Source organism: Meleagris gallopavo, chromosome 27 (assembly GCF_905368555.1).
Source record: "Meleagris gallopavo chromosome 27, MGAL_WU_HG_1.1, whole genome shotgun sequence".
In the NCBI taxonomy this organism is placed as follows: Eukaryota; Metazoa; Chordata; class Aves; order Galliformes; family Phasianidae; genus Meleagris; species Meleagris gallopavo.
Window position 1 is genome coordinate 2,172,347 of NC_139430.1, and position 27,555 is coordinate 2,199,901.

The 27,555-nt window shown below is 47.0% G+C and overlaps 1 protein-coding gene across 1 annotated transcript; it reads right to left on the reverse strand.

Moving 5' to 3' along the window:
- VPS45 (vacuolar protein sorting 45 homolog) lies at nucleotides 1–26,604 on the reverse strand. The gene is made up of 15 exons (XM_085209777.1): nucleotides 26,401–26,604; nucleotides 26,193–26,327; nucleotides 26,056–26,116; nucleotides 23,422–23,501; nucleotides 22,916–22,984; nucleotides 22,484–22,621; nucleotides 21,988–22,098; nucleotides 20,590–20,724; nucleotides 20,086–20,199; nucleotides 19,269–19,436; nucleotides 15,596–15,754; nucleotides 14,786–14,893; nucleotides 13,869–13,990; nucleotides 7,494–7,625; nucleotides 1–414 (listed from the first exon to the last, which is right to left on the reverse strand). Exons 1-15 carry the CDS (start codon nucleotides 26,491–26,493, stop codon nucleotides 327–329), a joined length of 1,713 nt encoding a protein of 570 aa, XP_085065903.1. The 5' UTR covers nucleotides 26,494–26,604; the 3' UTR covers nucleotides 1–326.
- Between the last annotated feature and the right edge of the window lie 951 nt (nucleotides 26,605–27,555).

The window sequence follows — 27,555 nt, forward strand, 5'->3', positions numbered from 1 at the left end:
TTCAGCCAAAATGAGTTCTTTAATAGGACTCAAAATATACAGACAACTGAGCAGAACAATACCCATCAGCTTCACCTTCCAGAGATGCACATGAAGGTCTGGGCCGTGTCACTAGATGTTCGTTAGGGGACTCACATGTGTCTGGACACATCAGCAGAGCAGAGCCTCGGGGCAGCATCACGGCAGACACGCAGTGTTTGCAGAGGGATGTTCTGAGTGTCCCATGTCAGAGTGGAGACGGTGTGGGTGCTGCAGTCTGGGGCACGTTCCTCCATGCAGGCCAACACCAGCACAGAGCATGGGGGAGGCAAGAATTGCCCCAAGCTTCACCGCCTGCTGCTTGGCCTTGGTACAGCATGGGAGCTCTCGGTGCTTCGGCCGCGGAAACCTGAAGCTGTAACCTCCTCGAGGAAGCTGCCAAGCAAAGCTCAGGTTAGTCTCCCAGCCAACAGAAAGCAACCACATGGCCTTTGAACCACACCAACAAGTGCTCCCTGAGCAACAAAGCCTAGGCAGCCGGCAAGGATCACCTCCACTGAGAAGCTCCATCCCTCCCTAAATGCCCCATCCCGTAAGGCTCCCAAAATGGGCTCCTCGCTCTCTCAGCCTAGCTCAGCACCTGGGTTTGCTGGCAGCCCCATTTGATTCTTGGCAACAAACCCAGGAAGGTCAGAGCTCAGGCTTGGTTTTCTGCTTGCTCCCAGCCTTCCTGTGAGGATAAGAGAGCAGGAAGAAGCAGGGTGGAAACCTCCTGCTGTGGCATCTTTGGCAGGGCATTCTGAAAGCAGCCCTGGGTTGTGCTCAGCCTCCCTCAGCCCATTGCAGGGCTCTCACCTGCCTGGGATCCTCACTCTGCTTTCAGCCTGTTTGAACCATGTTTTATGGTTCAATCCAACTAATGAGCCTCATGGAAGTCCTGGGTGCCAAGCATTAATCCAGCCAGAGCTCAAGGACTAAGTAAAATGCTTAAAAAAGCTTCATCCTTTTACCTTCTCTCTCCGATTTTCCTAAGGGAAGTTGGGGCCCCAAGGATCTAAAGCCAAGCATTTGGCTCAGCCATGTACCAGAGCAATGGTTCCATAGGAAAACAAAAGGACGACTTCTTCAGGGCCACATTTGGGACTCTCAGCAAACCCTTGTGCTGTGGGTTAGGGGCTAAGGCTGGCCAACTGGAGGGGGAAAGCCTGGAGCGGGCAGGAACTTGGACAGGTGGGTCGGGGCTGTGCCCTGTTTTGGGGACCGAGAGACTGAAATCTGAGCTTACAAGATCACTCTGTCTTAGTCCAAACCTATTTCCATTTAAACCACAGCAAAATTCCCCGTTATGTCTTTAAGAGCTGAGTTAGGCTGTGTGACAGTGTGGAAAATCCCATTCTTGCTTGCAGAGCACCTTAAAGCTCTTGTGATGAGATCGCTGCACAGGCAGCCCTGTTTGCCAGCACCGAACTCCTGCTGTGGGCAGGACTGTGGCTCTTTGGTTATGCAGCGAGAGAGAAGATTTCTACCTCGATAGGTCTGCAAAATTAACTTCACCCATTCTGTCACCAACCAGTCTTCAAAGGCCAGTTTTATCCCTGAAACATGCCATGGTGGTTTAGTTTCCAGGCTTACCCCTGTCATGAGCACACAGGTCGGGGTGGATGGGTGTGCAGGGGTGGATGGGGTGCGCAGGGCGGGCTGAGCAGCAGGTACCTGCCCTGTGCTACGTGAGCTGGAGCTCACTCAAGGTTAGCTGCAGCACACTGCATTCCAGCAGCCTCAACCCCTGCACAGATCACAGTGCAGCTTAATCCAGCAAAGGATGGCGAGCGAGGAGAGCACCCTTGTCTAAATAGGTTTAGAAGTGGGTTAAGGTTTGAGACTAATTCAAAAGGAATAATAAAAAAAGGATTTGAAAGAGTGATTCTTTAAAGCTTCTTGCATTGTTTTTGTTCAGCTATAGGCTTTTCCACACTTTTGCACAGCGCTCCCGCCTGCAAAGCCAAGCAGGAGCAGCCCTGAGCACCAGGCAGGACGGTGGCTATCTGCACCACCACTCTGTGCAGCGTGGGAGGCTGCCGGGCACTGTGCTACGCCACAGCAGTGCTGCCACGTGAGCTCTGCTGAGGCTGTGCTACCAGGAGGACACTACCACCAGCTCCCATTGACTCATGCTTCAATATGCTGATCAAATTATCCTGACATTAATGCTTAAAAAGTAAACTAAAATAAAAATCAGGATACACCACAAATACTACAAAATCTCTGTTCACCTAGAAGTGGGGTAAGGTGAGATAGGGCTACCTGTGAAGGCTGTGAATCCTGAGAATTTCTAAAAGTTAAAAAAAAACACAACCAAAAACCACATGCAAATGCCTGCACCAATTTGCAGATCTCAACCCTGCACTGCTCAGAAATACGCGTTCTTGAGGGCAGCAGCCTGACGCACAGGAGGTGCATTTTGCTGTGGTCCACCAGCACGGCGATTACAGCCAAAGCCATCCCTCCTCCAGCTTTATTTTTAGGCATTAGAGCCACACAGACTGCGTTCTCAACAAAGGATGACTTGCTTTTCCTTTTAAAAGGGACTCCTGGACAACAGTCTCCCCATTACATCATAGAAAGAAGCACAGAGAGGATCAGGGATGCCTCCACCTGCTCCCACACCTTGTTCCCTCCAGATTAAGGATCCTAAGGGCCGGTGCGGGTGCTCCCCTATGGGCACCAGCATCACCAGCATCACAACATGGGCTGGACCGGCCGAATTCGGCACCAAGAGACAGCTGAGCTATTGCTGGAAGTGGGTAAGTGGGTCAGGCTGGCATTCCCTCGGATTAGTCACAGCAGGTTTCTGCTTAACCTGCGCTCTGGATGAGTCAGTCCCACACACCAGATGGTCTCTGGGTCTCATTCATCCCTTTTTAGGCATTATTGATCTCTTTTAACCCCTTCTCTAGTGAAATTTCCTTGCAATCCAGGTGGCTGTGCAGGAAAAGCAGGACTGTGTGCCCATGGGACCGGTGCTGGAGCTGTTTGCCAACAGCAAGAAATCACTTTGCCTTTTCTTTAGGAAGTGGCAGCAGCTCTCCAGCTCTCAACCAAACACACTGGGTTCCACTGCCCCATAATTACACACTTTGCTGTCACTCCTAGCCCTAAAGCCACAGCAAAACCGCAGGCTTCACAGCTCTTTGGTGTAAGCACCCAGCCCCTCTACAGACACAACAGTGTACTGAAATCCTCCAAGGAAGGAGAAAGTCCCTGGGAACCCACAGATTCAACTCCAGCACAGATCTGCCCAAATTTATCTGGGTTCCTCAGTAACTGCTATGGCCAGGAATCAAGTCAAGAATGAACTCCCACATTCACCATAACTGTAATTGAAAAACATATTACACACATACTTCTCAAAAGAACCCACAATTAACAATCCTCAGCCTCTCATTACAGCTCATCACATCGCTGGGAGAACACAGAGAGGAGCTCTGCACTCACGTCTTTGTGCAGCAGGTGGTTCTGCCCGGGGGCAGGTGCAGCAGAAGAGCCACAGGCTGAGCACCAAGCAGAAGAGATGCAGATGGTGCACACAGCCCAGATCTGGGCTCTCCTCTGTGGGGCACATCTCTGCAGGGCGCACTGCCTGGGCTCATCGTACAGGAAAGCCCTTCCTTATCCTTCTCAAAATCACATCATAGCAGAAGTGTTTTTAGTAGGGCAGCAAAAATTTCCAAAGTAACAGGAAGACAACGTGGTTCAATTACAAAAACACTGAATAATCCTGACAAACAACCGATTTTTTCGACCCTGCCGGATCTCAGAACATTTCCAATATGTATCGGTGTACTTCCATACACCGAATGGTAAGAGGCTGTCTGTTAGTTTCTTAAATCAAGGAATAATCTCCAACAAGAGAGCCTCTAACCTGATTTATTTACAAGGAATCCCGAGCCTCACTTCAGAATATGGGCATTGCTATTAAATACCTGCTCTTATTTTGCATATATATGGATACAAATCCATGAAGATCAACACGGACAGATTCTCCTTGACATCACTATGTAGCATAAAGAAACTTAAAAATGGTCCTTCCTATGCCCAATTTGAGACCTTTGCAAACACAGTGTGTAAAGGAGCATTTTCACCCACACTTTCAAGCATCCCATTGGACAACACAGATGGTCTCTTCCACAAATAAGCTTTACACCAGTATAGAGCTGTAATGGCACAACCAACTCTGAGGGTTTGTTTGTGCCTGCCTTGAGAAGCAGCAGATCGATGCCCCCTAAGCCATCCCCCACTCCATAAACACAGATGTTGATCACAATTTAAGTTGGGCTGTAAGAACAATGAAAGCATGGGATTAGTGTGCTTACACGTGCTGCTCCTCGCATTAATATCAAAATCTCCCTTTATTGTGACATATCAGTCCTAATCCAGCAGAAATAAGCAGCGGTTCATTAAAGGAAGGCTGGTGGATTACTGGAGGAGTTAGAACACCATCAAATCTAGGTTTGCTCACATATTGGTGTATTTGCTGATATAGCCAGAATCCTCACACACTTTGCTACGATCGCTGCAGACACGAAACCTTCCTCCTCTTCTTGGGTACCTGGTGGGAGCTGGCTCACTCTGTTCTATATGCTGCTCCTCCTCCTGCAGAGTGTCAGCCATCCCCTGAAAATCATTAAGTTTTTTGTCTGGGAAGCTCTATTGTTATTACCAGTGTGGCCTTTCATCATTCAGGAAATCTTATTCAAGCCACGAGGGAAAAGCAACTCACTTGGGAAAGGGCTATTTTCAGAGCAGGACTCCTGAGAGCCCTCATCTCAGTGTTCTCGGACAGGACCCCTACCATTAACCCCCTATAAAGCCATAGCCTTTCTAAATTATTTTTTTTTTCACTTCATTCTTTGAAATGCAAATTCTGATACAGTATCCTCGTTTTTCTGTAAATAATTCAGAGGCTGCACCAAAACTCAGTCACGGTAGAAGCTCCAGCTAGCTAATGTTACTCCTTACAGCACAAATCTAAGGAGTGTAGTTGCAAATCTTAAATTTCACAAAGCTCAGAGACCTTCTAGTGCAAACAGACAAAGCAGAAAGTTGCTTACTGTCACCTAACAGGTCAGCAGCAGAGCAGGGGTGGGAACCTAAAACCATCCCTTCTCACCTGTCCTGCTCATTTTCCTTCTAGACCAAACGCTGCCAGGTTTCCTCCATTCTCCCTCCCCCATTGACAGTTTCTGCTGAATGTGCTGCACTGATACCCTTGCAGGGCAGGTCCTGGCCTCCAATCTGGAGTGAAAAGCTGTGCCATCTTCCTATCTTCGTTCTGGTTTTGTGTTTTTAGTGTGGTGTGATGACGGTGCTATCCAGGTTCTCAGCGCAGACGCTGGTTAAGGTTTGATGTAGGACTGTTGGCAGATGTCAAAATCAGCCTTGGAATGCAATGGTAGACTGAGAGGTTGAACTGGATGTCAGGTGAACATGAACCAGTTCTTCTGCACCCTTCAAGACGACAATTCACTTCATTTCTTTTGTTTCCTAATTAAGAAGCAGCTAGTCTGATCTCTTTTTCTTACTATTTCCAGGTCTGGCTAGTACAGGACTTAGTTCAAAAGCCACTCTGGAAAGCAAAGGTCGAGGAAGCCTGGTAATTTGGGCAGGCACTGGTTGATATGTGGGCTAATACAGACTTGCCTCTGTAACCCAATTTGTGACAGTAATTTGCTTCTGGGCTATCACCAGTTCAGGAGCTTTCTCATCAGCTGAAATTAAACCAAAGAAAGGGCCAAATTTTGGAGTGGGAATTCGGTGGGTTTGGGCATTTTTTTTTTAGCAAAGTGATGGTGGGAACCACTGGAACGCCTTGCATAAGAGTTATTACTGCTTTGTGTAGGCAGTTTTGGAGCCTGAAGGCGTGAAAAGGAAGGGCAAAAGTGCAGGGGTGTTAAAAATATCACACCGCACTCTAACACAGCAACAGTGCGCAGACATGGCCTAAATCCAAAACCATTTTTTAGCCTATGCACCACACCTGTGTCTACCTGTCAGTAATTGAGATCAAGGAAGCACCTGGCAGCTGTATTTCTGACACACAAAGCCTGTGGCAATAACAGCGTGTGCTTCCTGAGCTCCAGAGCACTGCTGAGGCACCCAGAGTGGTTCTAAAAATGCCATCCTGAACGTTGAGAAGCACAACTTCTTCCAGCGCAGCACCATTCTGTTTGTGCTCCTACTTGGCCACGCTGGAGCTGCCCTTCCCTCTCAGCCTGGTGCTCCCTTTCAGCTCCAAGCAGCTGCTGGACAACCAAGCGGCTCTCCCAGGACTTGGATTTCAGCACACTTCCTGCTGCAACACATGGCAGAGACATGTCACCTGTCACATTCCCTCCTTCTGAGAGCAGTGTCCTTTGGAGGCTGTTCCAGTGACAGACCACTCACCAGTGGTCCTGATATAGCTCACAGAGACAAGACTCCTATAGTAGATTGCCTCCTACAAGAATGAAAATTCTTCTCTTAAGATAAGATGATAGGATATTACTGGGGGCAATTCTATAACAGAGGCCATTCTTTCTGCTCAAATGTTGTTCAGTGGAAGCAAGAGACAAGGTACATCAGTCACGGAGCAGAATCTATTTCAAAGTAAATTATCTGCTTAGTTAGGCATCCAATGAAATGGGAAGGCAATGTCACCAAAGTGAGGCAAACAAGATACAGAAAAGCAAAACTGACCAAGTTTGGAATCCTAAATTCTGGCAGTAGTCTGTGGTAGTCCCAATTTCTTCAGCTGGTTTCTTACTTGGACTTTCCATAAGACATGCAACAAATGCCTCTGCTCAGCTGAGGCAGCAAGCTGTGCTGATTGAAAACAATCCTCAACATGGTCTACATTTTTAGCCAGCTGCTAGAATGACTCAGACAGTGTCCAGGAAATCAGCGAAGCTCAGCTGCTCAGTGCTCCCTGCTCCCACTCAGTCCTGCAGGACTGAGCCCTCACAACTGTCTGGCCTCCCAGGAAAGGCAGCTCAGAGTGTAAAACAAACCAATAAGGAAAGTTCTCCAGGGAGAAATGCAAAAGGCACAGCCAATGCTCTGCAGGCTCGTGGGCGGCACAGAGCCTGCAAGCAGTGTAGTCACAGAACTCCATTCTAATCATAGGTACATTAACTTCACTGCTATCAAATGCAACTGCTCCAGATTTCAACAGAAGCAATGAGACCACAGTCAGCTCTGAATCCTTGTGTGCTGCACTGGCTTTTCATTCATAGTACAGTGTATGGTGAATTATAAGCAGGAAAACCTATACAAATCTACTTCCTCAGCAAAGCAAACATTAAACCTTCAGCTTGATAATACGTCTCTCAGCCATAATGAGCAGTGCTGGGCTCAGACCACTTAGACACATATCTGTGTTCTATTGAGCAGTGAAGATCCCTCAGGCATCACCAATTCACATTCGTGTCAGCAGTTTAATGCACGCAGAATCCCTGGCTTACTGCCAGGGCTGTTACCTTCTGGTGTTGTGGATGGTGGTCCCGCCAAGGACGATCCTGACACCCGGGTTGGTGCGGTTCAGGTTGTACACAGTCAGTGCCTCCTCGTAAGTCGCCCCTCCAATGATGAAAACAATAATATCTTGGGGCCTGCAATAGACACAAATACAAAACTGCATAAATCCCGTACCAGCTATGGGCACGGAGGCAGCAATCCTGCTGGTTTCTCTCCCAGACCACATTTCAATTCTGTGATGTGCTGGGCTGAAGACTGACAACACACAGCCCATGAAGTCGCCTTTAAAACACTGTCTCTCCTAAACATTTACACACCGTGCTCACGGTCCTGACAGCCTCCTCAGCACACTCACACGCCGTATCCCTGCAGAGCTCCACCATGACACATCACTGATGTTTAATGCATGATGGAGACGCCGCTGTGGCTGTTAAATTCAGATCAATTTGGAGTCAAATGAGGACAGCAGTGGAGCTTCAGAGCTCTTGGGCTTGGTTGGAAGGGCACAGATCAGCTGCAGTTTTGCTGGCTGATTACAGAACAGAGGATTTATGCTTCGGCATATCCTCCAGGCATCTAGGCACGCGTCCTGCATGTTCTGCTTTCAAAGGAAGTAAAGGTGTAACCACCCATAGTAAGGATGGTAAGCACAAAATTAGCTTTTGCTAGCACCTAGAAGCTATAAGAGTGATTTCTGCAGAATCTATAATGAAAGGTCTGGATTGCATCCCACCAGCTGCACACCATCCCCTTCTGCAATCAGAGTGTTTCACTCTGGAGAGCAGGCAAGTCTCAACACAATTAACTTTCTGTCACAGTCTCAAAACTAGTCTCTGCTTTCCAAGTAGGTACCTCTGTTAGAACACAGACGCTTGCTGCAGTGGTGAAAGCAGCAGGCATTCATCTGCTCTGTCTGTGCAAGCTCTGGATCAGTGACAAAGCAAATGAAGCATAAGACAGGGATGACCCTGGCAATCACCTTAATGCTGTCTTTGGTTACTCCTGGCTGAGAAGCCACCCTGGAAAGCCCAAGACACCTGTTACTGCCCAGAGGAGCAGCAGCACTCACTTCAGAAGAGCTGTCACTGACAAGAGAACCCTACAAAGAGCAAAATTGCTTCTGCCATCAGAATGGGATGCTGGCTCCAAACAACTGTGTTAGCCATCGGGTGCACACTACTGCCTCCCTGCCCCTGGAAAGGATGCAGAAAGGTAAGAAAAATCCCTCCTCAAAGCAACCATTGTTACCAATAATCTTCCAAGGCATGGGTGTTTTCTGGAAGCTTAGGTTAGGTCAGCATAACATGCCCTGAACAGCCAAAACAAAGTCTTTAGGATACTTTAGGAGGTGCAGGCAGACTGCCACTGTGGGGTGGAGAGGGAAAACTGCACCTCAGTACCTGAAACCTGTGAGCAACTTACTGCAGAGCCTCCTTGTAAAGTACAAGAGTTAGAATAGAATCCTCTGCAGAGAAGTCAGCATGATTACAACACGTTCTATCAGATGCTTTATGCCAGCACTCCCTGGACACAGTGGCAAGTGTCCTTGTGCATGGCTTAGCCCATGCAGCCAGGAGCACAGGACACGATTTCAGTCTGTGCTGCATCAGCTTCCCTTACAGAGACTGGGATTCAGTGTACTTGTCTCCCTGCAGAACTACTCTGTGTCTCCTGTGCAGGAACAGGCTGTGAAATCTGCACTGCAGCCTTAAAACAAGCAGGTTATATATAGCAACCGCACACCCAAGTTGTGCAGGTTCAGACATCCTGCTCAGGCAGACTGAGGGCAGACTGTCCTGTAGTGGCAGCACGAGCCACTGAGCAGCCCCAGAGGACAGGGCAGTGCTGTACCTTGTCTTTTTGCCTGCGTTCAGGCAGGCCGCTTTGAAAACTAGATGCAAATGTGCCCAAGTCTCTTGGGAATGGAAATCAAAGGGAAGGCAAAGCATAGCAATGAAGCGATCTGATAAGCAGCTGTAGACTGAAAAAAAAAAAGAATCATATTGAAAATCCTTACAAACCAATTTTTATCACAATATGTGTAAGGGATGTGGCCAGTAGGCAATGCCACAGTTCTTAGGGAGAATCCCTTTCAGGTGAGGAAGCCTGCAGGTCAGTATGGACCTTCCAGGTAAAGATATCTTTACTAACTGGATCACAGGAGCAATAAGGAAATGAAACAGGCAGCTTATTAGCAGCCTGAAGTCCACAGCATCAACCTCCAATACCATCATTTATGCATTTTGGGTTGGAACTTTAAGAGACCTAAAGATTTAAATGCAGAAGCTGTGCAGCCAGTTCCCGTGCGCTCCTCTGAAATATCACAGAATTGTAAAGGTTGGAAAAGACCACTAAGATCATCAAGTTCAACGCCAACACATCCTAACTACCAACCCATCATCTTATCATGAACCAGTCCACGAATCTTCCATCATCTATCACTGTCACCAAGACACCTCTCCTGCTCATTCTCATCACAGGGAGCAGTCCCAAGTCCTGAGGTCACAGTTTCCCTCATAGGGTTACATGAATTGATGTTGGATCTCCACAAATGAGGTGGCTGTGCATTAGCAGCCCAATCACTTCACAGAGAAAAGGCTTGGCTGAGGAAGGGAAACTGTGTTTCTCGCTTATGCAAAGCCCAGATGCACAGGAGGGACGATTTGAGAGTTTTTCAACCTCAGGGTCAAGAACAGAGAAGTATCTTATGAAGGTATTTACAAATGTGTTAAAACAGGTTTGAAAATGATGAAGTCCGCTTCAAATCACATCAAGTTAAAGAGGAACTGAGTACACACAGGAGAAGCAGCAGCAAATAATGAGACCATTCCTGTCTGCACTACCCTAGCACTCCTCCACTACCATAAATGAAAGCAGAAGCAGACTAATACTGCCAGGAACAGCCATACTTCATGTAGCACTGATGAGGATTACATATCAAACTGCTAAGGGAGGCTGAACTAAGAAACCCTACAGATGGAAGTTCAAGGTGGGTTTTATATGTACACATATATATGTACACACATCGATAGCAAGGAAAAAAGGCATACATATATATACACATATGAACACACACATATATAAGCCACATGAAAAACATCTCAGTGTTCTCATGGAGTGCCCAGGGAATTATTGCTTCTATCATGGGCGAACAATAAGGAATTTTGGAACAGGAAGAAACCCCAAGACTCTTACAGGATTAGTGGGAAAGCAATCTACAGGAACACTACCTCCAGCTGTTGTGCTCCTCAGCTCCAATTTGTGGATGTGGCTATGTATTTCCTCGGGTTAACTGCCAATTTAACAGCTAAATGCTTGAGCATTTCACAGAGGAGGATAAAGCAACTGCCTTGAACAAACAAGGACACTGTCAGAGTTTTGGCTTGAAAAAAAAAACCACAAAACACCAATCATACTAAACACAAGATAATATGTATGATTTAGCAATAGCAACTACTTTCCATCATCTTTAGGGTGGTGTTGTGTGAGCTCAGATAAAAAAGGGCACAGCTAAGTGGTGCCACAACACACGCTGCAAGCTGATGTTTCCAAAAAAGGAGATTTTATATTTACTGCCTAAGGAGGCACCTCACCCATCCCTTCAGATGCGTGTCACATTTATAATGGTGAACTGCTTCCAAATTCTTCCTCTCCTCAAGCAGTCAAGAGCAACTCCTCCTTCAACAAAATTACAGGTGAAAGATCACACTCAGGCTGCAAGTCACAGCATATCTTGGGTGGTATCACTGGATGGTATCAGTGAGTTCTCATGTGTTAACACCACGAGGCCCACTTGGCCTGCCAGGACAAATGCCCTACTTAGAGAAATTCCCAGGCAATTCCAAAGCATAAACAAAGCAAAAATGCCACTAAAAGGGCACACTTTGCAGAGCCCAGCAGTGCTCTGAATGTGTCACAAGCCTTTGGAGGCATCTTCTGCAGTGCACAACGCAGCTGGGCTCACACAGATTGCTGCAATGGGAAGGAGCTGCAGGAACTTTTGTTGGTACTTTCCAGCAGTAAGGTAGAGGGGACTGCAGACTTATGGCTTGCTAGAAAAGGACAACATTTAACACAGCAGGAAAGAAAAGAGAAGCAAAATAAAGCAGAATTGCTTATTGCTCTCTCCTAGAAACCCTGCTCAGTGTTTTGCAGATTCCCTCTCCTTCACCGCTGCCGATTTCCACAGATGAATTTGGACCATGAGCTTTTCCTTCCTCGCAACAGTGTGATGTTTAATACAGAAAGAAACAGTTAAAAAGAATCCTTTTAAATTCTCTGCTGTTGAAGCAACTGCCTCCCTTTGATCAAAAAATACAAAGCCTTTTGCCCCGACCTGCTGCTGAACTGCTGCCAGTCACGGTAACACCATCCTCTGGAAATACAGTGAGAAGCAGGATAGCCCAGTTTGCCTCAGGCTGCAATTTAGTGGAAGTTTTGCAAAACTATTTAATGTAAATTCCTCACACAACTCATTTGGCACTGCAGCAACACCATACAGCAGTTCTTTTTCTTCCAAAATTGATAGCTAGAATCTGTCTTTAGATGAGAACTCAGTTGCATGACATTTAATATTCATACCCAACATACAGCACAGTGCTGCACCTCCATTTTGAAAAGCAAATAAAGACCAGGCACAAAAGTATTTTGGCACTGATGTTTTCTCAAAGCTACAGAACCTTTGATTCCTAGAGTTCTCATGTCTTAAGCTGAACAAGATTTCCCCATATGGGAACAGCCCCAATAACCACATGCTCTTAAACATTTAAAGAGGAACCTAAGTGAAACACAACTCAGCAGAATGTAAATGGGTACTAAGAATGAGAAAACAAAGGTCAGAAGACCATTTGCTTCTAGTTAGTTCAGAAGCAACCAGGGTCAGGGCTGCCTGGATGCAGTCTCTACTGTTCTGCCCACTATGTTTCCCATCACTCCATCTCTTTTTGTTGGGCTGAAATCCATCTCTTTCAAGGAGATATCCATGCCAGATATGCCCTATCTGTTACTAGGAAGGGGCCTTGATATCTCACACTCATTAAAACTGTCCATCCACCCTGTCCACCATTTTATTTTTTAAAGGAAAATTTGGAGTAAGGCAGGTAAGTTTCAGTCTACCAAGGACATACATAAACAAATTGATTCTTGTACGATTATAATTCTTTAATTCATAAATGAAATGATTTATATCCCCTGCCACCAACTTGGCATGGAATTTGGGTCCTTCCCTGTTACAAAATACATTTTTGCTTTCATCAGGTGGATGTAAATGCCCCAAAGCAGGGCTAAGTGAGAAGACCAGTGTGTGTGTTATCTTGAAGAGCCAGACATGAATGACAGCTCTTGCCCCTCTCACCTACCTGACACTGCTGCCCCTTGGTCCCCAAGCCCACTTCCTCTAGCTCCAAACAAACCTGCATATTCAATTTAACTCAGACTTCCCTGCAGTAGCCACCTCATTTGGTGAGAATTACTACCTTGAATTTATTTTCTGCCTCACTACAAATGTGGCAGTTGCTGATAAAAAGCCAGTCATATGGAGCATGTGAAGAGCATGATGGCTGTTGTAATGCTGCAAGTAAAACCCTGGGGCATTCAGCGAACATTTGAGAAGACTTAGAGAATAGTTGTGCTGGTCTCACCACAGATCACCCAAAGGAACCAAAGCAACATCAAGATCTTCCCCTCCAAGGACACTACTAGGAGGAATAAGAAATGCCAGCCAGCATGCCGCAGAACTTAAGGTAACTTACAGAAAGGAAACTGAGATACCAAACAAATCAGTGATTTGTACAGAAAGCTGTTGAAGAACTTGTAGCCCTCTCTTTACCAACTCAGTGCCCTCACTCTGAGGCCCATATTTATATTCAATGACTTCACTGACAACAGGTTAGCCTAGATCTAGCAAAGTCAACTAGAACCAGACAGCCAGACTTCTTTTCAATTACAGTTACTGGCCACAATCAGCAACATCCCATTCTAATCAGAAATAGTAACTGGCTCAGAAGGGAGAGTTAGCAGCTGGACTATTTTTGGTTCTCTGCAAGTAAACGCCAGATGGCACAGACCGAAGTTAGGGGGCATGTTGAAATCCATCATGTGAACATCCTGGCAGCCTGGTGCAATGGCTTTATCTTTACCTAAGCTCTTACTTCCAGTGGGAATGTTTTGGTCAGCACTGAACATGGAGAACAGAAGACTGTATTTCAGCTTTAATAGCCTGGCACCTACCTGAGAGCTCAAGAAATACCTACTTGATCAGAACATTTATTCAGCAAGCCTGAATTTTTTCACCTATGGGCAAAGAATAAGCAAGTGGGAGCACAGGGAAGAGCAGACGTTTTTCAATTCCAGGTGCTGCCCAACAAGACCCCACATACCTGTCACGGAGGGTGTTGGGACCCAAGTAGGGGTACTGGCTGTCCTTCAGTTTTCCTTTGATGAGCTGATCCAGTGTTTCTTGAAGGAGAGGCTGGTGTTGTGTATACACATTCTCAACACCCTACAGTGCAAAAGAAGCTCCCGTTATGAATAAATACAGCAAGGCAGCATGCTGAAAGAAAGCTGATCAGCAAAGCTACACTCAAAGAGCCCCAGCATCTGATGGATAAAGCAACTATTAACCATTGAGTCAAGACTTAGAGGGGCTTTTCAGCAACCAACTTCCATTGCCTAAAATGAGAATTACACCTCAAACGTTCAGTGCGCTTACTATTAAACCTCTAAAAAAAATTAAACGTCTGTGTCATGGTTTTATCGTTCTTTGCATCAGTATTCTACATTCATAGCATCATGCCATGGTGGGAGTTGAAGAGTTCATGTGGCAGGTCCATGTTCTGAAGAGAAGAATAAACTACATCTTCCATGGGCCAGGAAAAGACTCAGCACCAGAAGACTTCACTTTGTTATTTTCTGTCTTCCAGCAAGAGGGAAAAGACAAAAGAATGGAGAGGTCACGCGACCTCTCTCTTTCCAGCTCCCTGGTGGTCAATGCAGCATCAGAGACTCAGTATCAAAAACTCTCTTTCATTCATTTGATTTATTAGCTTCAATTCCAATTAATTTGTATTTCATTAAGGTTTTTTCCTTAAATCATTGCTGCTGGGTTTTTTTTGTTCCTCTTTTATCTGGACCCACCCCCCACCACCACCCTTCTGGTCATTGAGCCATTTAGGCCCCTGACCCAGGCCTAGAAAATGAACACCTCTGAAAGCCAGAACACATGGCATAAGAATCCTGCCCCATTACTGTAACTTTGACTAAAGCTGTCATTATTTCATCTATAGCAGATCCATACCTTCAGTCCTTTGAGGAACTGTTTTGTGATGGCTACAGCATCCTTGGGACTGAACAGGTCACTGCCCCGGACCCGTTTCCCTCCATATTCCACAACAGCAGACACTAGCTGTACAGAGAGAGGCAAAACCAGAGTGCTGTTAATCTGGGAAACAAAATTTCATACAGTTGTCCTATCGAGTTCAGTGGAGGTACTGGAACAATGACCAAGAAGTCAGAGAGAGGAAAGAAGGAAGAGAAGTATTCTCTGAATACAGGCAGCCATGGCACTGCCTGCATAGGGAGAATTGCTTTCATTCCCACAGTCCTCTGCAGTGAAAGCAGATCTTCTAGACAGTGACATTTTTCTGCCCCTCCACCTCCTCTTCAGCTGCTCACTACATTTATCAAGCTCTGCCACCCTCTCCCTCCCAGCCAAGCCCCCCTTACTGTCTTGGTTAAGTCCCTTGCTACAGCTATTGCCTATTCAGCAGGAGGTGGAAGAAGGAGAAAGGAAAAGTGCATCAGGCTGCCTGCATGCCATACACCAGGTCTAGACTCCTGCCAAACACACCACCTCTGCTTTTAGAATCCTTCATGATATCACTGATTTTGGAAATGGAAATTAAGTAATTAGCTATCCCTTTAACATCTACAGGCCCCAGCAAAGCTCTGTGCTCTTATTGAGAAGTGTGGTGCAATCAACAGAAAAAAAGTACTATGCTACGTTAAGGCAAGCAACAGGCATCTTCCACCAACTAAGAAAAATTTGACACCTGTGTGCCCTTCTGCCCCACTCATTCATCCAGCAGAAGGAGAAATACTGCATTACCTTTCGGTATCTCTCAGAAACACCCCTATTCTTGAGATCTGCCATCAGCCCTGGCAGGCTGTTGCTGCTGTGCCGCTCGTAGTGCAGGGCATAGAGCATCACCAGCCGGGCAGCATCGAGCTCTGTCACCTTGGGGTTCTGCAGGAGTCGCCGCACATTCTGCAACAAGATACAAAGTGGGATTAATGGAGAGGCCTTCAGAGTACACTGAATCAGACTAACATCAAGCCCATTGCTTAGTAACAAAATTGCAAGCAGGAGGAACGCAAGGGAATTAAACTACCATAAGCAACAGACCTGAGCTTCTTACGTGCTCTTTGTTTAGATTTACTGGAGTATAATGGACTGCAAGTTGTTTTCATGAAGCTGGGATCCTCTGTAATTCCCTGTAACTCTACATAACGTGCCTCACAGTGAGCCCAGCTCAGTGCATTCCTCCCAGATGGGGCACCCGCAGACGCTTGTAGAATCCTTTAGTCTTTGCCCTTTCCTTTTCCAACCTGAATACAGCAAAAGCTGGCCCACAGGTTCCATCGTAATATCAACCATCAAGGGAAAGAAGTGCTAGCAGAGCTACAGTTTGTTTTCTGGAAGGTGTGGGAATGAAGCATGAAATCTCAGACAATCTCTGGATGTGAGAAGTGTGGGGCTAGGGGGAAGCAAACAAAGCACTTTGAAGCAAAGAAAGAATTAAAGCATGGAAAGGCAAAGAAAGATTACTGGAGAAGTAAATACAGAAATCCATAGTTATTTACTTCTCACATGCAGATTATTAGTTTTTCTGCTGAACAGAACATGGCAGCATTGTAAACACAAGGACTGCACGTCCCAGAGGCTACCTGCTAAAGCAGAGACCATTTCCAGAAAAGGCTCAGAACCCCTGAGGCATGCCATGTACCCTCCAGGGACTGCAGGCAGGATATTATTGTATCATGTCAGCTGACAATTTGCCATGTAAGTGCTACTCCTTGTCATTACAACAAAAGTACTTATTTCCTCTCTGCAACTTCTCAGTCACTGCACAGTTGAGATACTGAAGTTAACAGAGGAAAAGACACCAGAGCCAAGTTGGTAGCTTTGGTGAGCAGTGGGAGCAATAAGCTCCTTAATGCCAAGCCTGGAGACGGATCTCAAGGAAGAGGCATCACTACTGACTGCACTTGCAGGTTAAGGACTGGACCGACACTTAACGGCACAGCAAAGTCTGCAATCCTCCCCGTGCTTAAAGCAAAACATCAGCCTGCATTGGCTCAAGTGCAAGAGAGCAGCAGAGCTTCCAGTTGTACAGTGGTTGAAACGGCGGTTCCAAGACAGGGACAGAACCAGCTAGGAGGATTTTTTCCATGCTACAAGAGAACATGACCTTCAAACACTCCAAAAATCCCAGCACATCTTGGCAACATTTTCCCATCCTCCCAGAACAGAGAGGCAGCATGGAAATATTCATCGAACAGCTGTGAAACAATACTGTAACAGTTGTTATTGACCGAGCTGATTCAGCTATGTTTGTTGCTAACCGGTCCACTGATGCAGACCAGTTACAAAAATATGGGGTAAAATCCTGGCTGCGAGCTGTTCACTGAAGTTAACGAAGAAACTCTTGTTGAGGTCAGCAATTCACCTGCCAGGGTAAGGACAGAGGCCCACAGCAATGCCTGCTTGCCACATTCTGGATCCTGTGCTGGCAGCACAGTGGCAATGTCTATATAAGCGGGAAGCTTGTAAAACAGAAAAGCTATTGTCCATCTAAGGAGATGGGATTCAAAACCTCCCATTCATCTCTCAAGGCTCATGTACAATGTCAGGATTAATAAAGAGACCGGGAAAAGAATAACGAAAACGTACTGTTCTCAGGGGCCCTCGGCCACAGAGAAATTAACAATTGCTGAAGTTACATCAGTGAGAGAACAATTCTGCCTTTATTTTGTGCACTGGTTATTCTTCATTGTGTCTGTGGCCTTGCCCCTTCCCTGCCATTAAGAGTCTGTAGCAGGGAACAGCCTGGGGCACTGCAACTAAAGAGATACTGATCTCTCATATAGAAATATACCAGTTCCATTTTTGCATTTTGCATTTATTTTCTAGCTGCTATATGGTTTTCAGTCACTCTCAGTTGACAGAAACACAATAGAGCCCTTTAGGCATGTGGCTATAAAGAAATGCAGGCATCCTATGTGCCATAAAAACTGCAGAAACACTACTCAGTGCAGACTGAGACCTGAATTAGGTGAATCTAGCTAACAACCTTACCACTACAGTGTGGCACTCAGTGGGGGCTGACCTCCCTCCATCTCAATCCAGTTTCCAGCACTGCCACGTATTCCTCTACCCATAAAGCTGTAACATGCAACTGCTCCACCTCCAGAAGTTCATGTCATCCCTTTCTCCAGTGAATCTGAGGTGACCTACTACAATAAAAATCAACATTTTTTCAAAATGGACCCCAATGCCAAGCACCCAAGTTTCAGCACTCACACTCTGTGTTGTCTTCAGCAGAGTATCTGCTTGTAACATCAGAAACAAAGATCACAGTACAGACATGACGTGCTGACAGATTAGAAGTCAAAAATTTGTCTTTTAACCTGCACAAGCCTGACCTAGAAACCATAACATAGCAAGAGGGCATGAGAGGTTGTGCTCAGCAAATGCATTTTATGGTTACAATCCCACTTCAATACTTGGTCATCAAAATTCCACCAAATATAAGCTATCAGATCACATCTATATGCTGATAGATCTATATAGCTGTGATGATTTCAACAAGTCTATACTGATTTACATCAGCTCAGAATCTGGTAATAGATGACAGTGCTCGAAGAGCTGATGTTATCACTTAGCCACCCACTTGGAGAGTAACAGAGGTAAAGAAAACATATCTCTCAAATCTGTTCAAAATTCTTTCTGTTTTCTAATCAAAGTGTAAATAAGTCCATTATATGGTGTAACTTCTATCCCAGCTATAAAAAAATAAATGATTCGCTTTCTAATACTGAGTCAGTAGTTGGACTCTGCTATAATACAGTCACTCTTAACAATACTGCTATTTTCTCTGAATAGTCAGCAGCCACAATTCATCATTATTGACATACTGTCAGATATTAGGTCAGGTCATGGAATCCAACAAGCCAGCACAGGGTCAAAACTTCAGTCTAAACTCAGCTATAACAGAAGTCTCTTGTAGGCTTTTTCAGTCCCCTCTGCCAAAGAAATCTTTTATCTAAAAGGCTTTTCACTGTTTTACACTGTTTTTTAGAAAAGAAGTAAAAGTCATCACCTCAAGGAATGGTCTGGTTTAGTTATGGATTCCATTTCTTCTCCTTCCCAACAAATATAAGAAGCTTCTGAATAGAGGTCCAAGTTTTTTTTACTGGTGCCTATGCAGGCAGCTTGCCAGGTTCCAACCAACTACATACAATGAAGGAATGTTGTACTGTGAAATGTAGACAGAATTTGCAAAGATGCTTCTCAAGCCAGTTATTAACTATGATTCATCTCCATCTGAACTGAACAGGTAGGAGAAGAATAATCCTAACATCTTACGTCCCTACCCTCGAAGACATCTGCACGCAAAACTCCCACTGATTTTCAGTATCAAACTTCCATCAGCAGGAGACTGTCAGGAGCAAAACACCTAAATTCAAAGGACCACAGCCAGGCTCCGAGTCTGAGGTACCTGGAGGGCGCTGGAATGGTCATTGTGACAGGCCAGCTCCTGCTCCACCTCAGACACCTCCAGCAGGTTGCGCTCACCAACCAGTCGAGAGAGCTCTCCTACCACCGTCACGTGCTTTGACACTGTGCCTGACATCTTCTTGAACTGCGGGTAGTTCTCCACAAACGCCTGCGAGGGGAAAACCAGAGCGACACATTCTTCAGAGTAAAAGCAGCAGACAACAAGAGTGGTTTATACAATTTATCACTGGGTTGCACATGTCCACTAATAAGCAAGACCACTGCAGGTGCACGGATGGTCAGGCACCTCAAATCCAGAAAAAGACTGAAAGTTCTCCAGTTACAAGATTTTTGGTTGTACTTTTTGTTTACACTCAAAATAAAAGAACATATAAAGTAACTCCAGAGACACTGCCAGGATTCTTTAAATCTTCAGCAGCGACTAAATTAACAGAACCTGCTGTGGGCAGCTGCCAAGTGACCCAGCTCAGATAGGAAGTCTACACAGCCACACTGGGTAAAACCAAGTACCTGAACTAGAGCTTATCAATTCAACTGGGGGGATTCCGGATTCCAGCAGACTCTAAACCGCAGCTCAGGGAGCAGTCAGAGCAAGCAGGCTTGAAGGCTGTGCTGCAGCGGTGCAGAACGGCCTACCACAGGGTCTGGCTCTCAGTAAAAAAATACCGTGCTGAACTCAGGACAGAGGTTCCTGCCCCTCATTGCAGAGGTCTGAACTGAATCCAGACTTTCAGCGTCAGTCAGCACTGACCTGCACTACTCTGCCACAGATGGGCTTTAACAAGTCCTGTCTGTACCTTCATATCTGCTATGGATTCCAGCTTCTGCTGCTCCTTAGGTTTCCTCTTCTGGAAATCCTCCATAAGATTCTTGATGTTACTGCCAATCTCTGCAAAGTTCAGGTACATGTTCTGCATGGAAAAAGGAGGGCATCTGAGAGAATGAACACAAGTCCTAATACACAGCTAAGACACAACCATTTGAACACAAGTCCTAATACACAGCTAAGACACTGTGAACCCAAAAACACTTCGGTACCACTACAGATCGGTGATCATCTATTTGACACTCAAACTTGACCAAACAGCTTTGTGATTGGTCCAGATTTTATTTAAAACTATCAAAAAACTGTGTTATTACACGTCAGATAATGTCTGCGTGACACAATGACTTTCACCCTACATAAACTTTCCTCACCTTAACATTAAAGTCACTGAAAGACTGAAAGGTTCCAAGAATGGAACCTGATTCCAGCATTCAGCTACTCAGGGAGATCCCCATCATAAGACACAGCCACCTACATTGGCGTAGAACTCGTCGTTCTCAGCAGACAGGACCACCTCTCGGAGATCCTTACTGATGCCTGGCACACGCGAGAGGTCAACGCGGTTGTTGTTGATCCCCAGCAATTCATGAACCATAGCCTGGTACGTCCACTGACACAGATGGGGAAAGAGAAAGGCAAGTATTGACTTCAGCACGGTATCACACTGCACTGAGAAAGATTTCAGGCTGAACTCAAGCAAGGTCATTTCCCATTCCTCCAGTAACAGAGCAGATTCAGAGTATCTGCTCCTCAAACTTTTGTCAGAACATTACAATCAGAAATAAATTCTGTTACTATCACAAAGGCATCTCACTGTCAGAGGTGCTGATGCCAACATATAGGAAAACAAACCACATCCAAGGATGCTTACTGCAGGTACATTCAAAGGAAATGACTCTAAAAGCACAGCTGGGATTAATATTCCTGTTCCAGCAGCTCTATTTGCCACCATTAGCTTCCCCTTCTCCTTCTGTGAATGAACATTTATTTTTGGCTGCAGAGATTCCACAGTTACAAACTATAATTTCCTACACACTCCTGTGCTTCTTACACAGCAACTGGAGAGTATGTTTCTGTACATCAGTGAGTTACTATATTTATCTTGGGAAGACTAATTTTAATTTAGAGAGAAAACTGAAAGCTGATTAGAATGCTGACATGCCTGACACTGCATTTACATTCATTTGACTCCCTCCTGGATAGAAAATCTCCACACAGCAGATAACACTTTTGGTACCCTGTGCTGAGTGTTGTCCTTAACTCTACCAACCACATGTGAGCTTGGTTGCTGACTATCAGATTTCTCCAGTGCATAAGGATCGCCAGCAGCTCCCACACCATCGCTTTCCTGAAGTGCTGCCTGCAGCTGGGGTAGCCCAGAGTGACTTGAGATCTGAGCATATCCCACAGAAAGGAGAGAAACAGACCCATGCCAGGTTCTGCAGCACAGCAACAATGCAGCAAAGAAACGAATCACAGAAAAATACTGCCACCCATCAATAACAAAGACAGAGAAATACACCTGGCCACTCTGTAAATATGTTCACGTACTACCAAGCAGACTGCACAAACACACCACTTAAAACAGCACTGCTGAGACACCTAGCAGTGTCTAAATGCAAAGTGTGTCTTACGAAAGTGTACTTGATCTGATTTTTGGCCACCTCTGCCTCTGAAGCCAATATGTACAATCCACACTCAACTGTCTGAAAATTGAGCCACAAAATAAAAGAAAGATTTCAAAAGAACGGGGGCAATATTTTTTACCCTTAAATACAAGTCACACCCTGTCAGGTTGTGAGCTACTGCCAGGAGATTCTGTGCACTTCCAGAACTCACACTGCTATCCCCTTGGACAACTGAGGTTATTCACCTGGTTCAGAAGTGGGGTGATCGCATCGTCTGAGCGGTCCAGAATAAGGAGCAAAGGAGGAACCTCAGTGCGACGAAAGTCAAACAGCTCATACTCTTTAGTGATTACTTGCTGTTGAGAAAAGTAAGAAAAAACCACTTGGTTATAGGTATACCTGGAAAAAGTTCCCTCTTACTTTTGTAACAGATGAATAAAAAGTGAAAAGCTGGAGAAAAACAAGTTGCGCCGCTATCTTAGTCAACACTGTTATTGAGAACACAACATCTGCTTTCAAAAGGCATCAGTAACGCACTGCAGTTAATGGGACTTGTGAGAAATAAGGGCCTTCACTTTTTTCATAGGTTGGTGGAGGCAGAAACAAGGCGATGTGACCTGCCAAAAGCCACACAACATAAAAATGGAAGAATTTACAAGAACTGGCTAAAGAACATTACGAAAAAACATTAAACAAAAATTAAACAAAGTTGCCAAACTCACTTAACACTGCTCACCGCACCTTCACACATTCAGCAAGCCTCTTTGCTGGCTCAGAAGAGAGTTGGTATCGAATCATGGGGCATTTCTTCAGGGACAGAAGCAGAGCAGTCAGCCCTTGAGTTGTTCTGGACAGCTGGGCTGGATCCCAGTTGCGACCCTAGAAGGAAAGGTTATGTGAGAGATGGACATGCCATCCCCAAACCCTTTGTCCCATGAAGCTGCATTTCCCTCCAAGCAGACAATATTTTGACTAAAGGAGCAGGTACACCAAAGGCCACAATCCAGATTGCCAATTCCTGCTAACAACCAGCCACCCCTTTTGGGCTGGACACAGCACTCTGCCTGCTGGGCAACTACTGCCACTGCACCCACTTTGCCGTGGCTACTGGGCTCTCTGTTAACCATTAAACAAGGCCCCAGAGCCCTGGAGGAGAGTTAGCTTTTTTCATACCTGGCAGCAGCCCAAGAGGTTGAGAGAAAAAACGTGTGGATTCACTGCAATGTAATCTCCATAGAACTCCTGCCAACAAGTGAAAGCAAATACAGTTAATGCCCTGCCAACCCCTATTCAACCTACAAGAGCATGTGTATTGGCAACATTAAAATCCTAAGCGCTTCACTCACTGATTCTGATCATTTCTCCTTCCTCCATGCCTACATACTCATAATCTTTACACTTCTGCTGACAACTCCACTGCCAGTTCCTGTTGTACTTTTCAGGTACATAGCTCTTTGTTGATGCCACAGACAACACGTAGCAGCCTTGTGAAATAATGCCAGCAGCTCCAGCAACTGGAGGGCAGAGAAAAATGGAACACACGGGTTTTCTGCAGTGTTGTTGCACGCTTTTTAAGACCTCCAGAGTCCTCCTATTACCACGTGCATGTTTGCTAGCTTGTATATTCACCTCCTAATGCCCTTGAATAAAGAAATCTACTTAAAAGATTCAAAATTCACCTGAATTTCTGCCACAACTTCTTGTTCATCAGCCTCAGCTAATGCCTTGATATCACTCTTACTGATCACGTTACTGAAATCTGAAAGAAAACAACAGAGAAAGAGCAATTGGGCTCTGTGAGTGACACAGAACACAAGAACATCACAGCACAGTATGACCTGATTCTCCCCTGGAGCAAGAGTGGATTGCAACAGAAATCATTTGCCTTCACTCCCATAATAGTCTCTCTTACATCTCCCTGCTCAGCATCTGCTCAATTAGGTAACGCCATACATGGCTGTAATTAGTAGATTTATAAAGCTAAAAGATAAGCACTATTAAATAGTTTAACACTGTGGCCAGCTTAAAACAAGCTGGAGCTTCTCAGCATCGCTGTCAGTAGGTCACCACCACCGTCCCCTGCAACCCGGAGCTGCTCCTCCAGCACTGCGGGGCGACAGGGACATCTAGAGGCCACTTTGGATCACTGCCCAGAACCTGTCGTGCACGACAGCTACACCTCAATAGAAAGGCCGCTGTAGTTATTCTGCTTCATTTCCAAACCTACAGAATATTCTACAGCACGAACAGAATGCGTGAGGAACACCTGCCTGATCCACCAGGCGTTACAAGATGCTGTGTACTGGGTTTAGTCCAACAAGTTAGCATTGTCTCTAAATGATTTACCTTCAAGATTTAGGCCAGTGTCTCATCTCTCTGTTTCCACTGTAATAGAGGCACTCTAAAGCCAGCTTCTTTCATGTTTATGAAGCACCACAAAGCTTTAAAATCCCTGAAGTTTTCAGGAATAAGCCATATGAGAGTAATATGGGTTATGGCATTGCTTTATAAAGATTCTTATCAGTTGTTTCAGTTTAACTATTTCATTTTATATGCATGTAACCCTTTCTAAAACTATTTCATAGAATGGCTTCAGTTGGAAGGGATCTCAGAGATCACAGAGTTCAAATCCCTCTGCCATGGGCTGGATGACCCTCCCCCCCACATCAGGCTGCCCAGGGCCCCATCCAGCACAGCTTTAGGCACCTCCAGAGATGGGGAACCCACACTTTCTTTGGGCAGCAGTGTCACGGCCTCATCACACCCTCAGTGAAAATATTCCCCAATGTCTAGTCTAAACCTCCCCTCTCATTTAAAAGTGCTCACCTTTATCCAATCACTACCTATTTGAGGAAAAAGTTGACTTCCCTCCTGCTTATAATTACTGTTTAAGTACTGGAAGGCTGCTCTCAGGTCTCCCTGGAGCCTTCTCTCCTCCAGGCTGACACCCCTGGCTCCCTCAGCCTTTCTTTGCAGGAAAGGTGCTCCAGCCCTTTGACAATCTTCATGGCCTCCTTTGGAACCTCTCCAACAGCCGTTTTTCTTGTGCTGGGACCCAGCCCTGGATGCACTACTCCAGACAGGACCTCACAAGGGCAGAGCAGAGGGGGAAAATCCCCTCCCTGCCCCACTGCCACCCTTTTGCTGGTGCAGCCTAGGATGCAGTTGGCCTGGTAGGCTGTGAGCGTTCACTGCTGGCTCATCTCCAGCTTCTCATCCATCAGGACTTCTAAATCCTTTTCTGCAGGACAGTTCTTAAGGAGTTCTTCTCCCAGTCTGTACTCATATCTGGGATTGCCCCGACCCAACACAGCCTTCAGCCCTGCTGAACCTTTTAAGTTTATGTGAGTCCACTCCTCAGCCTGCCCAGGTCCCTCTGGACGCCATCCCTTCCTTCTGCTGTGCCAACTGCACCGCTCCACTCTGCGGAGACAGACCTGGATGTCCTGGTGGACGACAGGTTGGCCATGAGCCAGCAGAGTGCACTTGTAGCCAAAAAGGCCAATGGCATTCTGGGGTGCATTAAAAAGAGCGTGGCCAGCAGGTCGAGGGAGGTGATCCTCCCCTTCAGTCTGCCCTGGTAAGGCCTCATCTGGAGTACTGTGTCCAGTTCTGGGCTCTCCAGTACAAAAAAAGACAGGGATCTCTTGGAAAGACTCCAGGGGAGGGACACAAAATGGTGAAGGGCCTGAAGCATCTTTCCTACGAAGAAAGGCTGAGTGAATTGGGTCTGTTTAGCCTTGAGAAAAGAAGACTGAGAGGGGACCTAATCCAGGTCTGTAAATACCTAAGGTGTAGAGGGCAGAGTGGTGAGGCCAGACTGTTTTCAGCGGTGTGTGGAAACAGGACAAAGGGAAACGGCCAGAAACTGCAGCATAGGAAGTTCCGCACAAATGCACACAAGAACTTCTTTAGGTGAGGGTGACGGAGCGCTGGAACAGGCTGCCCAGGCGGGTTGTGGAGTCTCCGTCTCTGGAGATGTTCCAGACCCGCCTGGACACCTACTTATGTAGGCAACCTGCTTTGGCGGGGGGTTGGACTCGATGATCTCTGGAGGTCCCTTCCAACCCCTACAATTCTGTGATTCTGTGATCCACTCAGTGCCATCAGCCACTGCTGAGGGTGCACTCGGTCCCACTGTCTGTGTCACCGATAAATACATTAAAGGGTAAACTTAGATCTGGAGATCTAAACAATGTAAAATCTCCAATTCAGGCATTTTCAGCATCTCAGCGGCACTCTGCCCACGGGGGAGGTCAGTGCCTCCCATCGGCCTCCCTGAACGTCGGGAGCTCCGAACAGCACGTACTTACAGATATAATAGATGCTGTACTTCGGCCTCCGCAGCTCCTGAATGAGGCAGTGCACGTTCTCCTGAAGGAACACACAGCGACAGAGCGGCGATCAGAGGCGCTCAGCCCCACCGCCTCCCCGCGGGGAGGGCTCTCACCTTGGTGGGCCGCAGGAAGCAGACGGCCTTCAGGTGCTTCATGGGCTCCCTGCCGGGGGAGTCGATGCGCTCGAAGAGGTAAACCTCCTTCTGCAGGATCTCGGACTGCGTGTACACCATGCTGACCGCGCCGGGCTGCGGGGAGCGCAGCGTCACCACGCGCCGAACACCGGCCCCGCGCCCCGCCCGGCCCGGCCCCGCCGCTCACCGTCTCCCGGTCCATCAGGAGCACCTTCATACCCGGCCCGCTGTCCTCGATCATTTTCGACACGTACTGCTTCACGGCGAGCACGGCGTTCATCTCCGCTGTGCGCCTCAGCCCCTCCGCTCCGCGCCGGACCGCGCAGTCCTCCAGCGGCAGGGGATGGCGGGAGCGGCGCGGTGACGGACTACAGCTCCCGGCATGCCGCGCAGCGCCGCACTTCCGCTCCTGCGCGCGCCACGGCGCTGGACTACGGCTCCCGGCAGAGCGCTCCTATCTCTGCTTTCCGGGCAGCAAAAGGCGCGTTTTCCTTCTCTGGTCTGGAAGGTGCGACGCGCAGCTCGCACGGAGGTTTTCAGGAACGAGCCGCATCAGTGTGACGGAGGTTGATGGCATTGCTTCGTAAACATCACAGAGTCACAGCATGTCGGGGTCGGAAGGGACCTGTGGAGATCACAGAATCACAGAACGGCCAGGGTTGGAAGGGACTCAAGGATCACGAAGCTCCAACCCCCCATCACACGCAGGGCCACCAACGTCCACATCTCACAGCAGCCCAGGCTGCCCAGGGCCCCATCCAACCTGGCCTTGAACACCTCCAGGGATGGACGGGGATCCACAGCCTCTCTGGGCAGCTGTTCCAGCACCTCCCCACTCTCACAGCAAACAACTTCCCCCTGACAGCCAGCTGAAAGCTGCCCTCCCTCCACTTCCAGCCATTCCCCTCGTCCTGCTCTCATCTCCCCTTCCCAAGAGCTGCCTCCCCTCCTGTTTGTGGCTCCCTTGACGTCCTGCAGGCTGCACTCAGCTCACCCCCAGCCTCCTCTTCTCCAGCTGAACGAGCCCAGCTCCCCAGCCTGGCTTTGCAGGGAGGTGCTGCAGCCCCCCGCTCATCTCTGTGCTCTGTGCTCCCTGTCTCCCTTGTCCTGGGTGCCCCAGCCTGGGCGCAGTGCTGCAGATTGGGCCTCACAAGAGCAGAGCAGAGAGGGACGATAATCTCCCTGTCCTTGTTGCCACCCCTCTGCTGATGGAGCCCAGGATCCCATCTGCTTTCCGAGCTGTAATCACACACTGCTGGTTCATGTTCAGCTTTTCATCCATCAGGACCCCCATGTCCTTTGTGCAGGGCTGCTCTCAAGTGCTGCTCCTTCCAGTCTGGAT